The sequence below is a fragment of the Microplitis demolitor genome, chromosome 10, assembly GCF_026212275.2.
Source record: "Microplitis demolitor isolate Queensland-Clemson2020A chromosome 10, iyMicDemo2.1a, whole genome shotgun sequence".
Taxonomy (NCBI): Eukaryota; Metazoa; Arthropoda; class Insecta; order Hymenoptera; family Braconidae; genus Microplitis; species Microplitis demolitor.
Genome location: NC_068554.1, coordinates 2,043,712 through 2,067,741, shown reverse-complemented (window position 1 = coordinate 2,067,741; position 24,030 = coordinate 2,043,712). Strand labels below are relative to the sequence as shown.

Here is a 24,030-nt window from a genome sequence, read left to right as displayed (position 1 = left end):
ATTTCGGGAAAATTTAATTTCAAAGTTTTCTGAGCAAATTTCTTTTCAATTTGACAGCTAACTATACGTAAAGTATAATATAGTGCAGAAGTAGATTTCTAGAAAGTTGGCAACAACTTCTCAACAAATACAAAGGCCGGTCGTCAACTTGACCGCAAGTAATTGACATCAACTTTCTGAACAGAAAGTTTGCTGTCAGGGATTTGCACTCTAGTAGTCAGAAAACAAAAACAGAAGTTGACGTAAATTTGCTGTCAAATTACAGGGGCATCTCAACGAACTCAAAATTCAATTTACTTAAAATTTATGGCTACAATTTGATGATAAAATGAAAGTAAACTCTGGGAAGCAGTTTTTTGATTGACATCGATGTCAACTCAAGCGCTATCTTTTTGCAGTCAATTTGACATAAAATTCCGCGTGTAGATTTCCGTAAACTTTCAAAGTTTATTATTTCAGATTTATAAAAAAAAGTTTTCCGTTTAATGTGAAATAGTAAAATCACGTTTTTTAATGGAACAAAATTTTTATCGAAAATTTGAATCAAATTGCGCCTCCAAAAATGTGTCATCAATTATAAAGTAATTATGCAGAAATTGGTTCTCGAAAAAAATATATTCAAAAAGTTGTATAGTTATCGAAATTTAAAAAGATACAAAAGTTTTTAGTGAGAAACAGACTGAAAGTTTTTGACCATCAGACAGCTCAAAAATCGATGGTTAGCATAAAATAATTTAAATAATTTATACACTTATGCCACTAGTGAATATTAGTGAGTGAAAGACGATGAACGACGCCTTTAAAATAGCATATGAACGTGACAAGTGTTCTCTACTGGTGTTATCGGAGATTAAATTTTTTGTGGTTAAGATAACGAGCTCGCAATTTAAGTGTTTCGACAAATAATGGATGTGATAAGTGACTCCAGTATGAATTTGTGAAGTAAGAAAACATTTATTTTCTTCGGTTTTTTAATTTTTTATTTTTTTACGTACAATTTTTACTGTGTTATTTAAAACCAGTCGTTTGGAAGTTAAAGGATCATAACATTTTTATTATCATCAGGAAAATGAGTCTCAGTTTAACAAAATTCTTTTCCAAGAAAAAAACAACAACTGACAATAGTGTCGCTGAAATAGGTTTGCCAACAAATGTTTTTCATAAATTTCACGTTATAAAAAATGCAGAAACTGGTCAACTTGAAGGATTACCCGATCCTTGGATTCGACTACTAAATACTCAGATTTCAAAATCAGAACAGGATTCACATCCAGCTGCAGCTCTGCAGGCCATTAAATTCTACAATTATTCAATAAAAAAAAAACCTACTGAAGAAGTTTTCAAGCCATTCGTTACTGCAGATTTTATCGAAGAAGAATCTCAGGAAATAGATAAAATTTTAACGAACAAATACCAAACTGGTGATTTCGAAAGTTCTAATTCTGGCAGTTCTACTGACAGTCAAGAGCACACAATACCAGAGTTACCAAAAAAACTTAGCAAGCCTCCAAAACCTCTTCCTCGAAAATGCAACGATCGCGTTGACAAAACGTTGACGGAAATTTTGGAAGATCTCAATGCGTACCAATTAGATTTACCAGAAGACAAAGAAACAATTGAAGAAGAAAGTCCTGTTCTTCGTCAAAAATCCGAGTGTTCATTAGAACGAATGACAGATGAAGAAGTGTATAAAGAGTTAAGAAATATATGTCAGTGTGATGACCCTAACAAACGTTTTGAAAAAACCAAAGAAGTTGGAGCTGGTGCATCGGGAACTGTGTTTATAGCTACTGATTTAATTAATAATCAAAAAGTTGCAATAAAAGATATTGATTTGTCTAAACAGCCAAAGAAAGAACTTATTTTAACAGAAATAAAAGTCCTTAAGGAATTCCATCATCCAAATCTTGTTAATTTCTTGGATGCTTATTTACTGGACGAACATTTGTGGGTAATAATGGAATTGTTGCAGGGAGGGCCGCTTACTGACGTCGTAACTGAGACTGTAATGAAGGAAGTCCAGATTGCCGCAGTCTGTCGCGAAGTTTTGAAAGCCATAAGTTTCCTTCATTCCAAGGGTATCATTCACCGAGACATTAAATCTGATAACGTTCTTCTGGGAATGAATGGCGCGGTCAAGGTCACTGATTTTGGTTTCTGCGCGAATATTGACGGAGACGAAAAACGACAGACGATGGTAGGAACACCCTACTGGATGGCTCCAGAAGTCGTGACTAGAAAACAATATGGTAAGAAAGTCGACATTTGGTCTTTGGGCATCATGGCTATTGAAATGATCGAAGGAGAACCGCCTTATCTAAAAGATACGCCCTTGAGAGCATTGTATTTGATCGCTGCTATCGGGAAACCTTCGATTCCTCGGTGGGACAGTCTTAGTCCGACATTTCAAAATTTTTTGGAAAAGTGCCTTACGGTTGAAGTGGATGAACGTGCGACAGCTGATGAGTTACTGGCTCATCCTTTCCTGGAAAATTGCGCAGAACTTTCGTCACTTACGCCACTCATCCGAGCAGCTCAGAGGATTCTCCGCAAAGCATTTTGATGTACAAACGATTGTTTAAAAACAGTTATTTTAAATTTTACAGTCAAGACGTGATTTATATGTGTGATAAATTTAACCACAAATTGGTAGGAATTCAATTGATATCATACTCATCGTACTTGTGTAGAAATTATAGGCGTTTTAAATTGACTAGTAATTTAAGTGCGATGGATTACAAAAATATGAGAAACGAAGAAGAGAGTTTATTTCAATATGTTGCGTTACTGAGTCCTTTAGAAATGTATTTGAAGATCGAAACGTTTTTCATGGAACGGAAATAAAAAAACGAAATGAAAAGTTAAAAATTTACTGGATCTAACACTCCGAAATGCTTCGCATAAGCGGTAGTATATCAGCTGATGATTGCAGCCCCATAAGTCACATTTAAGAAGTCAATTTACATAAAAATTTCTCATTTTTATTGCGCGAAAAACATTCAGATTTTCAGACACATCTTTTGGGTCTAATAACGCGATGTAAAAAAGACAGATTCTGTCTGTAACATGATTTTTCTGTTGAAAAATATCTATGAACTTTTTTAAATTTAAGAATAGCGTATAATTGTAAAAATAAAATTTTTCATGTGAAAGTCAAAAAAGTGTTCTTCGCTAAAAATGTATTAAATAAGAGTATTAAATGAAAGAAAGATTGAATGAATTAATGTATTTAACATTTTATAAATATTTTTGATTGCTAACTGAAAGTGAAATGAAAATACGATAGTTTTTATAAAAATTTACTAACAATTTTTATATTAATAATATGAAATTTAATAAAATCACTTACAACAATTATAATATTGCTCAAGTTAATTTTCTTTATAAACAATTTGATAGACGTTTAAAATATACATAAGTTTTTATTAATCACATCACACATTATTTCAAAGATAAAATAAAAATTTCTTTCCCATGTTATTTAAATAGGAAATCTAATTTAAGCGAGCGCGCGTTTTGTTATGGAGTTGAAGGGCTCAACTTGGTGCCCAATTTTTTTTGCTTCTAATAATTATAAATAATTAATGATTAAAATTAAAATGAAACTATGATCGTTAGGACTTACCATGGTCTCAAATGGATTAAAAAATATTTAAAAATATGTGTTCAATAAATATTTTATTTACAAAGCATAAACATTAATTTTATATAATTTCTCTTAACTGTTTCGCAATTTATTTCAAGTAAATTAATTAATTGAATATTGAATTATATTTTTAATCAATTTCGATAAAATATTTTTTTTTCATAAATTCAATTGTATCGCGGATAACATCACAATATTTTAATTACAACAGTTTGATTTTACTTTGTCCTGATATAAGATTAAGAAAACTGAATTGTATTGAAATTCAATGGTTCATTATTGTATGAAACTCGAAGAAAGAAAAATTAATACAATAAATTAAGTATAACTGTTGTAAAATTTTGTGAAAACATTATAAACACATCAAAAAGATCCAATAGATTCGTTTTTTTATCAATTTATTTTACATTAGATATTATTCAATATCATCAGATCAATTAATTAAATGTTCTATATTCGTTTGTCTATTCGATTTGACATTTTCGCTACTTTTATCATTTTTGCAATTCAAGGGCATTCTCAGACAATACCCCCTACTTTTTAAAAATCCTCAATGACCATGAACTGTCATAACCGGAATAAATTTTATCAATTAATTAAAAGAAATTAAAGAATTAATTAAAAATCAACGAGATATAGATTGTGAAAAAATTACTCACAGTTTTTATCAAAGAGAGTTGAACGAACTTTGTTAAATAAATTTTAGTAAAATCATCTCAATTTTATAATTCGAAATGTCAAATTTTTTATGCCAATTTATTTACCAAATTTTGTTTGGCTTCTAATAGATGACAACTGTAATTTTTTTTTTTTTTTTCAAATCTGTCTCGGCGAAATTGTACGTTTTCCTTTTTTGAATTAATGCTTCAATTAATTTTAATTAACCAGCAATATTTCGATACGGCTATCACAGTTGAGTCATTGGATATTTTTAAGTGGAGAGCAGTCTGAGAATGTCCTCATTAATATACATTTTCCTCATTAGTTTTTATTATCTCACAATTAAATCATACATAGGTACATCTAGGAGACTTTTGCTAGAAATTAACATGTTTCCGCATGGCTATTACTGTAAAGAAAAAAAAATTAGTGCTATATACATATATATAATGTGTTTACGCAATAAAGTGCATGCATATACTTATATACTCACTGATCATTAAGATCGCGATATAATAATTAATAATTACTTCCGACAGATCGGAATGATGGATTTTCTAGCCTTGATCTGAGGATCGATAAGAAATTTGCAGCTTGATCTTCACTGATTGCTCTACTATCGTAAGATAGGGTTGCGCACATCAGCGATTTCTTCCTTAGACTAGTATCTAGACAATAATACATGCCATTTTATATTACAACTGTTTCTATAGAGATTATAGTCGACGAATATATACTAAATTAGACTTAATACCTAAAACATCTCGCCCTGTTCCAACAGCAAGGATCGCTGTTTGAGGAGGATTTATTATAGCAGAGAATTCTTTGATTCCAAACATTCCAAGATTTGATATCCTGAGTTAATTAAATTAAATACATAAAATTTGAAGAGAAATTTTAATTAAAGTCGTTTAATAAAAAAAAAGTTGTGTACTTACGTAAATGTACCACCTTGAAATTCGTTAGGTTTCAAAGCACCTTTTCGAGCTTTGTCAGCTAATGTTTTTACATCATTTGAAATATCTGTCAAACTTTTTGTAGCTGTATTAAAAATAATTGGAGTTATAAGACCTGTGGGTGTTGAAACTGCGACTGATATGTCAACATTTTGCATACGGATAATCTAAAAAAATATCAGTTAACATGCGTATTCGTATCGACTCACAAATCAACAAAATTTCTGAGTACTCACTTGGTCATTTTTATAAAGTGTATTTATGTTTGGACACTGCATCAATGAATGAGCTACAGCTTGAATAACAAAATCATTGACTGACAGTTTTATGCTTTCGGCTTTAAATTCACTTCGTAATTCATTGAGTTTGTCGACATTGATATCAATGCTTGCGTAGGAATGAGGAATACTACTCTATTTAAACATATCACCAATTGTTTGTTTTATTAATATTAAGAGGTAAATTTACTACTTAAGTATCTCGCGAAGTATTATGAAACTTTCTATCGTACCTTAGACTCTCCAAGACGCTTTGCAATTACCGCTCTAATGTTGGACACTTCGTAATCCTTATATGACGATGGACCCGATTTTGGTGGTGATGGCACATGAACTTTAGTAGTCGAAGCTTGTTTATCCGCGGACCGTCCTTTATCTAACAATCACAAGTTTTTTTTCTATAAACCAGTTAAATAAACCACAATGAATTTAAAATAATTTTAAAAACAAACCAGCTTTTAATGATACTCTTTGAACATTATTACTTTCAATATACGCCAGAACATCACTTTTTAACAATCGATTAGGACGACCACTGCCTTTAACAGCTCCCGAATTTATTCCATATTCTTCTAAAAGTCTTTTCACAGCTAAGCCGTATATTCTGAAATATTTTAGAATAGAAAAACAAAAATTAAGACTCTTTTCATTTTAATTCTCATTAATTTTCATAAATATTTTGGTTTCTTTTAAACCTCAAGTGGAAAGCAAAATATTTTTTTATTTTAAAGTTAACATACTGTTCTTTCGAAGAAGTTTGTCCACCGTCTGAAGCAGCGGGTTTTGGGGGTGCAGAGACACTTGATGCTTTAGCTGGAGATTTTGTACTCGTAGGTATTACTGCTGATTTCCAATCCATTCCCTTTTCGACTGTTATTGCGATCAGTTGGCCAACTTCTACTTGAGATCCTTCTTTAACCTGCAGGAGTTAGATTTTGAATTATTATTCATTTTTTTAAATCTTAGCTCTGTTAGAAACCTGGTTTTAAAATTTTCTTGCTTAAGAAATATTTAAAGGCCCATAAGTCCTCACAAATTTCATACGTACTAGATATTTTGCTAAGATTGCTTCGTCTTCCATTTCAAATGTCATAACAGCTTTGTCTGTTTGAATTTCAGCGACTGCATCTCCTGGAGATATTTCGTCTCCTTCCTTTTTCAACCACTTGACAATAGTTCCTGATGTCATTGTTGGTGATAATGCTGGCATTGCAACGTTAACTCTATGAAAGAAAGAACTCGATCAAATATCTACTCAAGCTTATACTATTGAAGAAATAAAATAAATAATATCAATTGATCAACAGAATAAAACATTATTGTCAGATACTTTACTGGCCAGAAGGAGGTTCAGAGACTTCAGTACTACTACTCGGTGTCACTGGTGCTGACGCAGTTGACGTCGTCTTCGACGCACCAGGCATTTCAACGGATTTCCAGTCTTCGTCAGGTTCGACTGTCAGAGCAATCAAAGTTCCAACTTTAATATCCTTTGTTCCTTCAGGAACCTATGAAAATATGTCTAAAATTACGTTTAATTTAAAAATTAAATTAAAATCTGAAAAATTCTTACAATGATTTTAGCTAAAACACTTTCTTCTTCCGTTTCGAAAGTCATGACAGCTTTGTCTGTTTGAATATCAGCAAGTGCATCACCAGGCTGAATTGGGTCTCCTTCTTTTTTTATCCATTTTACTATTGTGCCCGATTCCATAGTCGGGGAAAGAGAGGGCATAAATATTTCTCTTCCTTTGACTGAAAATAGGAATGTTATTGATATCATTTGGCAAATTTGAATATTTATATGAATATTCACGTAAAACAAATGAATTATCACCAACACTGAAAATCATTATTGACTTTGAGCCCCGAACTGGCGTACTTATAAAATTGAGCCTAGTTATTCAAACTCACATTTTCATAATAAAATTTTATTGAATATACATTAATATTTTAAACTTAATTACAGTTAATTATAAAGTATATTTTTATGGTTACATGGTGAAAACATATTCAATTCTGGAACACTCTTTCTTAAATTGCTTACACTAACTAAAGAATCCCTGATTGAACAAAACAATTCACTCAATGATGAATTATATAGTATTAAAATTATGATCCTGAAGTTAGTAGACAATCAGTAATTTTCAGATTTTTTTTTTTTACAAATCAATGACAAAAAAACAAAAACTAAAAATATGCACTTGTAGAACATTTGAAAAACTACAGGTGCAATTTTTTTTTTATAATTCATTGTTTAAAAAAAAATCTAAAAATTATTAGACGTCGGCTAATTTCAGTATCATTTAAAATTAAATCATTTTGAATTGTTTTGAATCGTTTCTTTAAATCAGAGAGGGCTTCTACAGCTACTCCCAGCTTAATTTTTTTTTATCAAGATATTTTATTTTTTATTTGCGTTATTGCTATAAATTACCTAAAAAACGAATTTTTAAAAATTAAAAACAAATTTATTTATCTATTAGAGTAAATTCTTCTTTTTAAATTTAAAAATCAGTTGAAAGTGTCAGAAACTGGGACAGTGTCAATAACTAGGTTCTTTACTTTGAGTATTTGAGTAATTCATCATTCATAAATTATTACAAGTTCAACAGTATTTACATATGTATCATATTGTTTATAAAATTACATTGTCATATGTCATGTTGAAATCATTATTGATTTAAAATATAAAATATGTTTTATTAATAAAAAAAATACCAAATGCAATGGAAATAAATTAAAATTATTTAAATACTTTCTATTCAAATACTAAATTTGATTGCATAACTGCTTCAACATTTAAAAATAATAAGATGACTTTATTCGAAATTTGTGATTACAAAAAAATGGCCAATACTTAAAATTTAAGTTACAATAATTTTTTATACGCAGATAAATAAAAGTAAGAGGGATGATTTGTATCAACATTTATAACCTCACAATAAATTGTTATTTCATTTTTTAAAAGTAGTTCAGGTTAAATAATTACCATCTAAAAGACGACTTGTATGAAAACATAGTTGTTGATATTTTACTGGCAAAACAAAACGTGACACTAAATTGTAAGAATATTTAGACGAAAAAAAACCAACTGTACTTCTAATCATTTTCTTTATTGCACAGGTTAAAAGTGCTTTTCATGTATCACAGTTATTAGAGGTTATTAAAGGTTATATTTTAATTCGTTAACACTCGTTGTCATCAATGCCTGATCCCCTTCTTTTCAAATAACAGTTTTACTTATTGAGTTGACTGTCTCGTTATAAATTTATAGATAAAAAAGTAAAGTTTGCAGTTGGGAAAAATCAGTTACCAAATGTTCTGTGAGATGTCACTCTAAACGCAAAAAATTGATTGTGGGGTTTGTTAAAAATATTTTTGGCATCAGCGAATGTGCATTAACATTAAGTAAAAAAAATTCTACCATTTATTCTACGATTTTTGATTATTGTTTTAAATTTTTGTAAACGGCCACTTTTTATGACGAAAACGACTAGAAAATTATCTAGAATCTTTTGAAGACATTTTAGAGGTAAATTCTAGAGGTCGATATTGACCTTAGAATCCAACCGTAAAATTTTAATAATATAACGTTTTGTATAACAAACATTCCGGAAATTTAAACAATAATAATGATTGAAAAGTAATTTATTTTTTTATAGCTTTGAAACTTACAACAATTAATATTGTAAAGTATTTATAACGAAGTCGGCGACTCTTGATACAACATTATTGTTTCGTATACGACACATGTGTCTAATTAGAAATTCTGATTGGAACTATTGGATTCTATTTTCGGAGATTTAAAAAAAAAAACACCAGTAATGGTGATTGTGCCGAAACATTTGTGCCGAAGTCCAAGTCTGCAGATCTTATAGTTGAAGAATAGTATTTTCATTTCTGATTCGCCCACAACCCTCGAAAAGGAAACTACACAACTAGATGGCATGTCCTCTCGCAAGTGCTCAATCTACCCTATTTGAATATATCAAATTTCGAATATATATACCGCGTTGATTGTACAATTAGTAGGCTTAAAATTACCAACTGGAGGGACACCATGAGTATACATTTTTTTAATTTCCCGCCAAAAATACATGAAATGCCATTTCCTATTCTATTTGAGAACAAGCTCAAAATGGCCGAAAATGAGCTCCAGTGCCTTAGATAAGCTCAAAACGAAGCCAATAAAAAAGGTCATACTCTGCCAATAACTGCAATGGACTATCAGTATTCCCTATCACCAAGAAGTATCTTACGATCTGCCGGTCAATCAAAATCTTCCTCCTTTTACTCTACCTTTGATTTGGGTAGGCAATTATACACAGGTTGCAATGTCTTACTTTCTACGAGTGCAATATACTATTAATTTGTTATTTAAATTATATTACTGCCACTTAGCAAACTAAAGAATCAATGACTGGATAGAACAAATAATTGAAAATTTTAGTGTATTTGTCATACTTAATTTTATTAATTTTTTATATTTTGGTCAATATTTTCAGAAAATAACACTCCAAAGCGAAAAAATCGTATAATTTTATCAATCCTAAAATGTATATATATATGTACTTTTATATAATGTATACTTTTATTTTATACACAATAATTATGAGGAGCAGCACACACTCAAGATCTTCAGTTATGGGCAATCCTTTTTATTCAGAGGCATGTATCAATAAGGAGACAGTAATGATTAAACAATCACAACTAAAAGAGCAGAGATTGCCCATACCTGCATTAGATTATAAATGTGGTAGCGTTTTTATGAGCTTACCGTTAAGTTATTGATATTTAAAAACATATTATTTGGTCGAAATTCGATACTGAATTTTTGTTAACGAAAATCCGATTGATTTTCGGCTGTTTTTATTTCCATATCCAGTAACTTTTGAACTGATCATTTATATTTACTTTTACTTTATTTATTTCTTCTTCTTCTTCTTTTTTTTTTTTTTTTTTTTTAATATATAAATCTCGAATTCGATGTTAAAATATTAAATATGTCAATAATAAAGTACAGATTTAAATCACAGATCGATAACGAAGAATCCTAAGATTGATACCAATATCGAGCATAATTTATTTAAAGTATTATATTAGATTAGAATAAATGGTATTAGATTAAGCAAAAAATAAATTAGACACGACAGTTATAATAATGAGTACAAAAAAATTGTAATCACTTGTATTCGCTTAATATATGTTATATTTCAACACCAGTCAAAAGGCAATGTATAGTATGAACTTACCAAGATTTATGTATATTATATAAGTATCAATTTCTATGACCATTCATATATTTTTTATTTACATTTTCTGTTTAATTCTTCATTAGGAAGAATTTGACATCTTAATATTACACATCTATACATATGCGTAATTTGTGTTAATAATTTTTTTTTTTTTGTAAAGTATACTCTCTTTTCTATTTATTTATGGTATATCAGTCTACTTGCTCTAGATCATTCAAAATAGTTGTTTTGTGTGTCTCGTGCCAAGATTATGATTCTTGAAATCAAATCCAAAAGATGATAGAATTCTAGGATATGAAAATTGATACGGAAAAAAGAGCAGTGGAAAAATAACATTTAGTACAAATATAGGGCCTTCATATAAAAAACCAAGTACATAGTTTTCAAATTTTTTCGATTATATTAAACTGTAATTGCTACGTCTCAGAAATAATGTGATTTTTACACGATGAAGTTAGCAGACAATTAACAATTTTTGGATCTTTTTTTTTAATTTAATTACAAAATAAGAAAAACTAAAAAAATGCATATGTAGAAAATTAAAAAAGCTATATGTGCAATTGTTCAAAATATTTTTTTTTATAATTTATCGTTTCCAAAAAAATTCAAAAATTATTAGCCGGCTAACTTTAGATTGATTTTTGAACTTGTAATTTTTCCACTATTTTTTTCCATGTTTTCATTATAAATCAATTCTTCTTTCAAGTTCTAATCCATTGATGACACTTTTGTTATGAATTCCGATTACTCACAAGAAATTTCGAAAAACTCACTGACAGATATTTGAGACATAAATAATTTATTTTTAGTATTATAAAAATTAAATTCCCAATCCAAAGCAAGCAGTTAATCATACCATCAAACACTGAAGTCTTTAAAAATGAAAAAAGTTTAATTAATTATCCAAAATATTTTATCAAACAAAAGATGTTTGTTAATATATTATATCAGTCTCCGAAAAAAACATTTAACATTTAATTGGATAATTATTTTAAGTGGCAATACGTAACTTGTTTAAAAGTAAACACTATTGGTTGAGTACAAATAACTGAAATTATAAATTATTAAAATAAAATTAAAATTTTTAGAAGATTTTTATTGAAAATAATACAACAAAATGTTTCATTATGATAATTATGATAGATAAAAATAATTAATATTTATAGATTACGTACAATCCTACTCGGTTTTATAATAATTGTATCTCATACAATTATTAAAATAATCATTTTATTATAATAATTTTAATAATATGAATAAAGACAATAAAGTTAATAATTATCTTTACATTTTAAAATAATATTGTAATAAACAAACTTATTTTCCTCATTACATCTAAACTATCCATTATCGTAGTCAAAATATGACAGTGATGGATTGTTTTGTTTAGCAGTTATGAATGGATGCTTAATAAATAAAATTATACGTTGCTTAGATATGCACATAAAGATATAAAGTCATTTTTGGTCCCACCTAACTGCAAACATTATATTCATACATTTTCATGATTTAAATTATTTATTTGCGTATGCAATCGTGTGTGTTCAATTAAAAAAAACTATCATTCATATATTATAAAAAAGTGCTATGAGAATTTTTATCTATTTTTTGTATTACGTATATACGTGTCATATGGATTTAATATTTAGTGATATACCATAAAAGTACGTAGGTAAATTTATTTTTTTAATATCATATTCTTAAGTCGTTGGAATTTTCTGTTTCTCCATTCATTAAACTTTTCCACATCGGCTTTTTAATTAACTTTTTTCTTTTCTTTTTATCACATTTCCGCTATACCATAATCATATACTAATAAATCATTTCTTCATGTTTGCTTTTATGTTTTTTTATTGTTCCTTGTTTTGGGTTTTGTATTTCAATGTTAATATTTTTATCATTACAACTGGCATTGATTGGATTGTTGATTTAATAAAACTTTGATTATCAGTATCATAAGATCTTATTATTAATTACCACAAAATAACTAAATAGATAACTAAAACATTTTGTGTAACGTAAAACAGTGCGCATGATATCTATTTTATTTATTTCGAGTTTTATTCATAATATTACAAAAAGTAAATAATGAAAAACAATTTTTGCTATTATTTTTTATCGAACAATTACGCAACACTTTTTGTCTCATTTTTTACTTTTTTGTCTTATGAATAGTTACTATTAAATCAGTCTCATATACTTTAGCTCTACAGGCTCATGAATATTCATAAAACCAAGGTGTATTCACAAGACGAAAAAAAATACATATAGGTACGATAAATTTTAAAATTAATGCCAGTTGTTTTTTTTTTTTTGTAAGGAAAGTAGACACTGATATGTACTTTTCTCATTCAACTTTTTAAATTAATCACCAATAGAATTGAGGATCAGCATTCTGATTTCTCAATCGGTTTGAAAAAAAATAACATTATAAATTTTTCATATTAACCTTAGTGAATACAATATATCCGTGGATTTTTAAAAAATTGTACAAGACGTTAATCACGTTCATGTATTCATTGACATTATTAACATATTTAAAAAGTTATAATCTCACAACCATTTTGATAACAATCAATCATCAACAAAAAAAATTGGTTTAAATAAAATAGTTTAAAATTTTTTACCGTAACAAAAGAGATTACTAGAACATCTTTTGTGAGTCGGCTTATCACATATTTAAAATAAAAAACAATTTTTAATTACAATGTCTTAATTTCAAATTTATAAATTTAAACGTTTCTTTAAAGAATCCATTGACAAGTAATTTATCGTGGAATATTTTGTGGAAAGACTTTTTTACCATAAGTATAATTAAAATTTCTGATTTAGTTATTTTTGAATCTCATAAGAAGATAATTTAGATATATTTTAAAAAATTATGTACAAATTTTTTCAGCATTTATGACAGTTTTAATTGGAATATTATAATTAACATTTTATGACAATCGTATACGTTCGCAGTTCTTCCATGTAGTTATAATTATTTATATAAAGAAAAATGCTAACGAAAAAATAACAATTAGGAATGAAGAAAATTATATTACAATCTGTTTTCCATCACTCTTGATGTTTACTTATTTTGTACATTTACATTTGTATTATATCTTTAATTTTTCGAAAAATTTGGAATGATGGAAAATTTTGATTGTTGGGAATGTTTATTTCTTTTGTTTTTATGAAATGTATCAATATATTAATTTGCAATTATTTCGATCTAATATTTATGTATTTCTGCATATATTTATGGATCTATAGATGAAAAGTGTGTTCTTAAATTATTTTTTATTTTATTTTGCATTTATATTTTCAACTTAGGAACAATCTGTCGTTATAATTCTATAACTTTTATATCAGATTTGTTTACAGGTTATACATATAAATATGTATAAGATTAAGAATTATAATGCAAAATTTGTAGGTTAATGTATACTTTGACAAAAGTGTTCTATCGTTACTTTTGTATGTAACGATAGTTAATATTTTTAGTGTAAGTAAAAAGTAAATAAAAATTCGTGTTAGATAATAATAATTAATGACGTGAATTATCAAAAAAATTGCTATGCATAATTATAAAATAACACCAACATTAATCGTATAGATAACTTGACGTCACTACTCGTTTCTTCTCATTTAATTATCTCTTTATTCTTTACTTCCCTTGAATAATAACTGTAAATCCATATAGAATATAAAAAATACCGCTTCACACACTTTTAACTACCTGCATATACATGTATAAAAACACTAAATTCGAATGTCGCTTCGATATCACTCACATATTATGTGGTACGTAAGCAAATTTTACAAACGAATCAAAACTTACATAACATATATCACTCCGTTTAATACAGAGAAAGTAATTATAAAATAATATTTAAGATGGGCGGTGGGTAGATTAAGGAAATTTAAATTATTCAACAATTTTGAAATAATTCAATTATTTAAAATATTAATCACGATAGTTAGATTATTATCGATTGCACTTGGGGCCTTGTCTGTGACCTGAAGAGCTCTTCGCCAAGACCATTTAACTGATTTCTAGAAGTTATTAACAAAAAAAAAGTAAATAATAATAATAATAATAATAATAATAATAATAATAATAATAATAATAATAATAATAATAATAATAATAATAATAATAATAATAATAAATTTCTTATCACTTGATCTTATCAGAAATTTACCCAACATTTTTCTATTCTATTAATTTACAATGCAGTTTTTATGAATAGAAAAATTTCAAATGTTGAGTAAAAACTTAATAACATCAAGTGTTTATAGAATAATACGAATACTAACGAAGGATAATATATCCCAAAAATAACTTTAAATAATAATAATAATAATAATAATAATAATAATAATAAAAATGGAATTATCAAGATAATTATTATAACATTTATAGTTATAGTCGTTGCTACAACTATAATAACAATGTATGAACGCAGATAAAAACAATGATTTAATAATAATATTTTAAATATACTGAATAATAGTATAAAATATGTTTGCATGATAGTTTAAGTTAAGACATGATGGACGAAATAATAGATATTACTGTAATCATAATATTTACGTTTCAGGTGGATCCATTTTTTTTTTTCGATAATACCGACGTGAAATTGTTATAAATGACTGGCTTTTAATAAAAGTAAATAAATAATTTTTTATCAATGATACAATTGATTTTTGAGAATTCAAACTACGATTCAGTAACCGATTCATACTAGACAATTGAGTTTTTTTGGATTAAGTAATAAAATATAATAAGTCGTCTTTGAAAAATTTACTTAAGCTGTTTTTTTTTTTTATAGAATCTATGAAATTTTTCATAACAAACGTGAAAGTGTGAAATTCTTAATTGTACATTTACCTCTAAATAAAGTTTCCCGAGGAACGGTAAGTTATAATTGTTCATTTTAAATTTATGTTTAATACAAGAAATATCTTTATGTTGATACAACTTTAATCATAAATATTTGTGTTTGCTACGAGACAATGAAGTATAGTTTTATTAAAATTAATGCTATGGTTACAGATGACATAATTTTTAGCATTAATGATATTGAATGAAAATATTTGACTTACAAATGAAAATCCGATTAGCATTAGATATTGTGCTATTTTGTCTGATTAATGAATTTATTTAGGTCGCATGTATATAAGGACAGTAGACAAAAAAAAATAGTAAGGACTGCCCGGTCATTAAAAACCTGAATCAGGGAAATAAAACTTTCTTTTTAATGCGATCACAAAATTTTGATCAGTTTTAAAAATCTTTCGAAAAAATAGGTATTATTATTTTTATTTATTTGTACAAATAACGCGAACACATTTGATTGTTTTTTGATCTTGACTATTATAAATAATGTCAAAAATATTATATTCTGGGATAATGAAATTCAAAAAACTGCTGAACAGAATTTAACAAGAATATTTGATGAAAATTTTTTTTGTCATACGTAAGTACGCAATAAATAAATAATCCATGAATAGCAGATGTATCATAAAATTTTTCAGCAAAAAAATTTTTTTTTTTTAGGAAATGGTACAATTCATATAAGATAAATATGTAAAATAAAATATTGTAGTTTTTATACTTTATGGACTTAGATTTGTGATTATGCATCAAAATTTTTAAGTACAAAGGTGCACTTTAATTATTTTCACGTTTACATACATATATGCAGTAAGTTTTTTTTAGCGTTTTGTTTTGAATTGATGTTATTTTTTAGGGAACAAATACTTTTGACATTTTTTTGCTACATGGTTTGAAGAGGATAATCATTACTCATAATATCACAATGTTTATTCATGCATATGGATATATATTCATATGATGTGTTTATGAAACAAAGTACTGTGGCAAATGAATAATGATTGTACACTTCATTATTAAAAAATAAAAAAGGTTTTTTTGTGAACTTCAGACTTTTACCGAATTTAATATATCTTCTGTAGTAATTTTTAATCAATATACATTTTTATGATAATTATTCTATTGTGCTACTTCCATATTCATTCAATGATTATTTAAATAGTGATTCAATAACTGTAAGTAAATTTACATTTGTTTAACGTATTTTAATCAAAGAGATTGATAATGAAAATTGCGGAAATATTTAATTAGGTTAATATGATGATTGCTTGATAATAATAATGATTATGAGAAAACTGTTATTTAGTGTATATTATTTACTGTAGAGTATTTCTATTGTGAGAATATTTGTATTCTTGTTTTGTTGGTATTTAGAAGTTGTGATACTTTGCATATTTTATTACAATAATAGTAAAACAAAATGTGAGTTTTTCAAGTATGTATATATATGTATATATATATATTTCATTGTCCGATAGTTTTAAAAATATATTTAGTAAATATTTAAAGTGACACAGTAAATTCCAGCGTACTTAATCTTTAATGCATCTGTTATTACGTTTCAGGTTTAAAATTTTAATGCCCTCTCTTAATAAGTGTCTATTTTTTACATATTTTACTGTAATTTTTTTGCATCCATCAATAGTGAAAATGATTTACTAAGGAGCATACAAACGAATTTTTATTTCATTATATAATAAAAAAAAAAATTACAATCGTAATCGCCGTTCCTCCCATATAATTCCATACATTATAATTATCTTTAAATACTTATAGAAAAGTCATAATTATATATTATTTGCAATCGTCGTATTTGCAATTATTTGTAAGTTAGTTTGTTGGTCATAATATACACAGAAAAAATTATTTTAACGAAAAAAGAAAGGGAGAGAAAGAGAGATCGTATTTGGGAAAAATTCATCACTTCTATCACTGCAAATCAACCTTACATTAAAAAAAAAAATTAATATATTTTTAATTAAACTAATTACTGTATGCATCAAAAACAAGCGCTTGTTGTTTAAATAAATTATATTAAATTTTTGATATTTTTTCCGCTTGATCATTGCGAATTCGACGATTACCATAATTATATTATCATTATCACTTTTATTATTTTTCAAGAGAATATAAAAAATCGTGTGGCACATAGATGGTTGGAATGTTATTTTGTATTGTTTTTTAAATTCAACATTAATAGTAATACAGTACTTTATCTTTATGAATAATATAATTTTAATTTCGTTAATATAGAGATATTTATATATGTATATTCGAATATATATAGATGTGTATATTTTAATATATATATATACATATATATACATATATATATATATATATATATATACATATATATATTTATATAATTATTGTTAAATTGTGATTTCTGTACTTATTGTTAATTTTATGTTGGCTGCAGGTTTTGATTTGAGGGGATATATGTTCTATTAATAACAGAAGACTTAGCAACTGTTAAAAATAAAGCAATCTGCATTATTATTTTGTTTAAATATATTTTTGTAAGTTCCACTTTTTCCACCACTGTTGAATATGACGTTTAATTGTACATATATGCTTTTGTATTGGTTTTAATGTAGTAAATGCTGAGCATACGCTTCTATTAGTTTTCTGTGAATATATTATAGATAGCTGACAATGACTGTAAAGTTATAAGCATTTCTATTGTTCGTATATGTTGTAGCCGGTTTATTTGTTGCCTCATAACATCGATGAGTTTGCAATCGACGTTTGAGTATGAGCCTATTTTTCAGTTCTACAAGGATTTTAGATTTTCTTTAGATATTACAAGCTATTTTAATTAATATATGTAATTATATACAATGTCATTGGTCAGATTTAGTTTTTAAATTACTGCTTAATAAATATCTCGAATTTAAGATGGTGATTTTCACTTATAGCACTGGAAAATAGCGATTCATTGTTAGACTGTAAGGAGACGACCTTGTATTTGGATGCTGTATCTTAAATACATGCGGTAAAGAGCAGACTGTATGTATTTATTATTTAATGAACTGTGTGTCAGTGTTGTATGCAAGTATATTTAATTGCGTGTGTATGTTATGTGATTATTGTATGTGTGAACTTATCAAACTGTAAGGAGTAACTGCGCAAAGGAAGATATTTTGCTTCGAGGCGTATGAATAACTCGGAAATATTTGAGTATTTTGTTGCTGCACGGCAGGGAGAAATTCAATATTTCTATACATTTTTTATACTGAATTTAGGGAATTTATAATAGTTTCGTTATATTTCTTTATTCATTGATTTTACTATCATATTTAATTTTAATTTATTATAGAATAAAAAGCCCGGTCTCGTTGTTTTTATGTGTAGTTATAGATAATCTTTTTTTTTTTTTTTTTCATTTATACAATCCACCATTTTCTTCAAGCCTCTTTTTTTTTTTTTTTATTTTTTTATTTTTATTTTTTGAATAGTAAAGAAAATTTAATTTATAAATTCTTATACAAAAATTAATGCGTCGATAAAGAGATATTTATACAATATTCTAATAAAATATTTACATAAATTTTATATATTCATTTCAGTGATCGACGCATAATTTAAAAGAAATATTTATCTACTAGCACCAAATCTACCAAGATTCTTGGTCCGCTGTAGTTTTCTATGCAGAATATTCACCACGGCTCAGTACCGGGATACTCGTTTTTAAATGTATGACCCATTGTAGATTATTTATCTGTAGATAAAGTAATTATTACAGAATAAAACAACGAGGCTGGGCTGATAAAGTGATAGTATAGAAAGAAACTATACATAGTTATATATACATATATATATGTATATATACATATACATATATACATATATACATACTTATTTATATATAGAATTCTATATCGAATCACCGAGCCTTTAACCCAGATTGTTTTGATCTTGCTCTTTTTTTTCATTTTTTAATCTCTATTGAAAGTAACTATCGTGTGAAATCAAAAGTTGTGTTGTTAATTGTCAAAAAAAGATGTTTGGAAATTTTCTGTTGGCTTCTTTTAAATACTACGAATTTTTGAAAAGTAGATCTTTGATGACCCGAAATTGATTAACTTTAGAGAAAATAATCAGATTTCGATTTAATTGGATTTTTTAACAATACTCAAATTTTTTTCTATTTTGAAATGTAATTTAACGAAAGAAACAAAATTGAATTTACTGTAAAATAATTTTTGATCTAAACTAAAAAACCCAATATTAAATCCTAATATCTCAATAATAAAATTTTTCAGCTGGTTCCTAGTAAATATTCACTAATTCATTGTTAGAACGGCTGAAAATTTTCGTTTTGTTTTTAGACAGTTTTTTTAGAAAAGAAAACACACGCGTAAAATATTTTTTTTGAATTTTAAAAAATTGTATTTGAATAATATGACAGTTATCCGAAATTTTTTTAGTTCAAATTTATACTTCCTAATAATTTTAAATTAAAATTACAAATGAGTTACTTTCAATGAATACTAAAAAATCCAAAAAACGAATAAAATAAATTGGTTAAGGTAATGAGCTCGGTGGTTTGGCATGGAAAGCTTCTTATACATAAATATTACTAAAGCTTCATTAAATTAGTACTGCCTGGAACTATAGTTTTTAATTATTCAGTACTAATTTTTCTTTTATAGTAGTATTTAACATCTTATGCTAACGTATTTAAACTAGGCTTAGCCACTGCAAATACACTTTCCACCGGAAATTTTAAATTATACACATTTTTATTTATTAATACGACTATCTAACCGTAATAACACGGAAAAAAGTATTTCTTGGCGCGAAAAATATTCTGCATTATAAATTAAAGACAAACATTTTTTTTAAGAAATTTTTCCCGCCAAGAAAAATTTTGTTTTCAATTAATGCAAAAATTAATTGCGCCAAAAAATACTTTTCTGTGCAAATACGAATTTTTTTAGAGATGTTATTTGAAACTTTGTTTCCGAGTTTCGTTACGCCTAAAAAATAATAACTTTATTTTTAAAAAGTTTTCAATAAATCAAAAAATTATTTTCTACACACGGTGAAAAGTTTTGCAAAGCGGTGGATTTTCCCTGTGTTGTCATTCTCGCGCTCAAGTATTACAGCATACCCGACATCAATTTGTAGCTTCATCATTTATTAACTTAAGTTTTTTTTTTATATAATATAAATATCTTAGTTAATACCAGTCGTCACATCGTATACATATTTAATAACCACTTTTAACCTTTTTTAGAGTCATAAGTTGACTAAGAAACTTGGAGTTTCTAATTAAAGCCAATTAGAATATCTAAAAAATATAATCGATTCTCCATAGGAGAAACATTAATCAAATATATATAACATAAATTACATAAGTATTATTTATATTTTTCTTATAAATAATTTTTAGTATCATTTAAATCATTATATATTAATTTTTATTTGGAATGTTTAAGTTTCGATTGAGATCTAAATTGTTTGTAATTTTATTTGAATAAAAAACAAATTTCTAAGTACAGTCGAATTCCATTATCTCAGAACTTCCCCTGAATCTTGACCCCCACCGAACTACACTGTCTCCCTGCGTAGATGTAAGAGCGCATGCGTATAGTTTACTTTTTAAGGGAGAAGGGGCATCCGTTAACTCGGAAATCCCAAGAAATTTCCTCTCCGTAAACTAACTGTCTGAGTTAATGGAGTCGGACTGTAATTTAAGAAAGCTAATATATATAAAAATGAAAATTTTGGTCAATTGACGTCGGGAATGCATTACTGCTCTAACTTGATGGCTTTTACTGAGGTCTGAATGTGTGTCTACATGGACGACAGGCCAGCATTTCGTTGATCACGAAAATCCCAACATTCGAGAATGCATAAATTGAAAATAGAATTTTCAAAAAACGATAACCTAGCACGTAACAGTTTTTATCGTTTTTTTTTTTTTTTTTTATATATATATATTTCAATAACCATGGCTCAAGTATGTCTAATCGTTCCTGCACGATTTTCAACTTGTTTTAATAGTTTTCGTGTAACTAATTGCACTTATTTCGACGTAATTTAATGAAACGTAAATTAGAACACAAGATGGCGACTAAGTGGCCCTAAAACGCAGGAGGTATCATTTTGCTTTTATTTTTAATTGTTTTATTTTTTGACTTATTTTCTTATATTCCCGTAGAACATATATAGTCCAATGTATATAATCATGGATTTTCTATAAATTATATATAATTTATAAATTACTACATTTATTTATGCATAGTTATTCTATAAATTATATATAATTATTTCTACTGATTTTCTTATATTTTATAGATTACTTCATATTTATTTCCAATCTTTACGGCATTTTAACTATTTCCTTTCATTTATTTTTCTTTTTATATATTGTCATAAGAACTAAATTTTTGTATCTACGTCGTTATAGTTTACTGCAAGTGTTGGTAAAAATTTAACTTTAAAACTTAGGCACAATGTGGAACTGCTTAGACCATTCTCACACCCCCTATCCTCTTCATTGCTAGTTCAAGTAACAATGATAATCTAAAAAATATCGTAAGTCCATATTCAACCAAAAATATAATTTTAAATAATATGTGATTTTAAAACGTATATACTTCCACAAAATAATAACTTTTAATTAAATTTATTTTATTTTATGGAAAATAATGAGCAATATATTTTTTTTTTCTTACTAAGCAGCTACTTAACTTTATTCTGAAAAATTAGATCATCATGATACTTGAACATCATGATTGAACCATACCGAACGCGAAATATTGTGAGGTAGCTGACATTGAGCTGTTTCAGGGCCAATCGGACTTATTTTCCCTCCATCGCTAATTTTAAAATCGGAAAAATAATAAAATTTACTATAGGAAATAACTTTATAAGATAAATCATTGAAATATATGGATGCTAAAAAATTTTAAATTCAAATGTTGACTGCTAAGATACGAAAAGACTAGAGGGATCTTTTATGTTTAACTTTCCGGTTTATATTCGCCATCTTGGTCCCATTTAACGACCAGATGAATCTCGTAAATGTATCTTATTTTTTTTTCTTTTTTTTTTTCGTATAGTAATTTAATAATATATTACTAATTATCTTAAACATATATACTAGCAGGTTACAATATGTTTGTGAAAAATATACATCAAAATTTTGTTACTTTTTTACATCACAGATATTTTAATATAATATATTTTCATTTAATCTTAAAACTTTTCCCGTCTCATTAACTAACTCATCACACTAAATTATTAACATATCGTCTATGATTACAGAAAGAGATAGCTCTGTCAATTTAAAAATATAAATAAAAACCACGAGTAATTATCAATATGCAATTTAGATATTTAATTTATAAATAAAATAATAATTAATAATTTTTCATTTTTTTGATTATTTTATATCTTAACTATATTTGGCATTAAAATTTTTTAAGCAAGATAATTTATTTCGAAAGGTTATCTCTCTTGTAAATCAATTTTCGACAATATATATATGCTGGTGATTTTAATATTTTTAAATTAACTAAAAACGAAACTATCGAATGTTCACTTTTATCAACATCAAGTTATGCCTATTAATTTCTTATAGAAAACTCCTTCAAATATCAATTACTTAAATTAAAAAAAAAAAACGTCGAGTTTAAACAATCCGACACATATATAGTATTAATAGTAAACGTGACAACTGTATCGTTTTGCAATCAATCACAATAATAACTAATAACGACAATCATAGTGATATATATTATGTTTGTACAATAATATAGATTTCACACATAACGATAATTTTTTTTTTTTTTTTTTTTTTTTGTTTTTCATTTAAAGCTTAAAGAAACATTTAATGAAATGGATCAGAACGAGGTATCACAATAAAAGAAGAGTTGTTTGTAATAGTAAGATCGAAAATGACTAATAACTATGTTTTTTTTTTTCTTTCAATTTGCGTGTTTAGAGAGTTATTTAAATTTATTAAAGGTTTTAATTTTATTCAACAGTTACTTACGCTAAATTTTTTCTGTAATTTTGCTCCGATTATATTTATTTAAAGAATTACTGAGTTTGTTAGCTCAAAGTGAGGGGATCGTTTAATTATAATGACATATAATAATAAGTAATGCTTGGTTTCCCTATTAGTTGTTTTGATTTAATCCTAAAAGAGATCTTAATGGTTACACACAATAACTTTGAATTTTTTTTCATTTTCTTTAAATAGATGAATTTAGTTTAGTTTCAAACGTTATGATTTAGTTAGCCTCGCTCTATATGCATTTTTGGAGTACCATTTTTTAAAGACACACACACACGCACATATATATGTATGGACTATATATTTGAGGGT

The 24,030-nt window shown here is 26.7% G+C and overlaps 3 protein-coding genes across 4 annotated transcripts in view; 1 reads left to right on the top strand and 2 right to left on the bottom strand.

Annotated features, from left to right (window-relative positions):
* The first annotated feature begins 456 nt into the window (after nt 1-456).
* On the top strand, nt 457-3,635 carry LOC103571811 (serine/threonine-protein kinase PAK 2). The gene has a single exon (XM_008550112.3). The coding sequence runs from the start codon at nt 1,070-1,072 to the stop codon at nt 2,561-2,563; it is 1,494 nt and encodes a 497-aa protein (XP_008548334.1). The 5' UTR covers nt 457-1,069; the 3' UTR covers nt 2,564-3,635.
* Nucleotides 3,636-3,752: 117 nt separating this feature from the next.
* On the bottom strand, nt 3,753-8,772 carry LOC103571810 (dihydrolipoyllysine-residue acetyltransferase component of pyruvate dehydrogenase complex). Its single transcript, XM_008550111.3, has 12 exons — nt 8,533-8,772; nt 7,114-7,295; nt 6,876-7,048; nt 6,589-6,763; nt 6,281-6,459; nt 5,993-6,144; nt 5,774-5,916; nt 5,499-5,675; nt 5,245-5,429; nt 5,061-5,161; nt 4,800-4,974; nt 3,753-4,715 (listed from the first exon to the last, which is right to left on the bottom strand). The coding sequence occupies exons 1-11, from the start codon at nt 8,648-8,650 to the stop codon at nt 4,826-4,828; spliced, it is 1,734 nt and encodes a 577-aa protein (XP_008548333.1). The 5' UTR covers nt 8,651-8,772; the 3' UTR covers nt 3,753-4,715; nt 4,800-4,825.
* A 3,162-nt stretch (nt 8,773-11,934) lies between these two features.
* Nucleotides 11,935-24,030, bottom strand: part of LOC103571809 (mushroom body large-type Kenyon cell-specific protein 1) — a 51,293-nt gene continuing 39,197 nt past the window's right edge. For both annotated transcript variants that reach the window (XM_053742498.1, XM_008550110.3), the window contains one exon: nt 11,935-14,839. The gene's annotated coding sequence lies outside the window, so the exon portion shown is untranslated. The remainder of the gene's footprint in view (nt 14,840-24,030) is intronic.

Coding starts and splice junctions, on each gene's coding strand:
- LOC103571811 (XM_008550112.3), top strand. CDS start 1,070: ATGAGTCTCAGTTTAACAAAATTCTTTTCCAAGAAAAAAACAACAACT.
- LOC103571810 (XM_008550111.3), bottom strand. CDS start 8,650: ATGATTAGAAGTACAGTTGGTTTTTTTTCGTCTAAATATTCTTACAAT. Junction 5,676..5,773: donor AGCGTCTTGGAGAGTCTAAG/GTACGATAGAAA, acceptor ATGTTTAAATAG/AGTAGTATTCCTCATTCCTA. Junction 5,430..5,498: donor CACTTTATAAAAATGACCAA/GTGAGTACTCAG, acceptor ATATTTTTTTAG/ATTATCCGTATGCAAAATGT.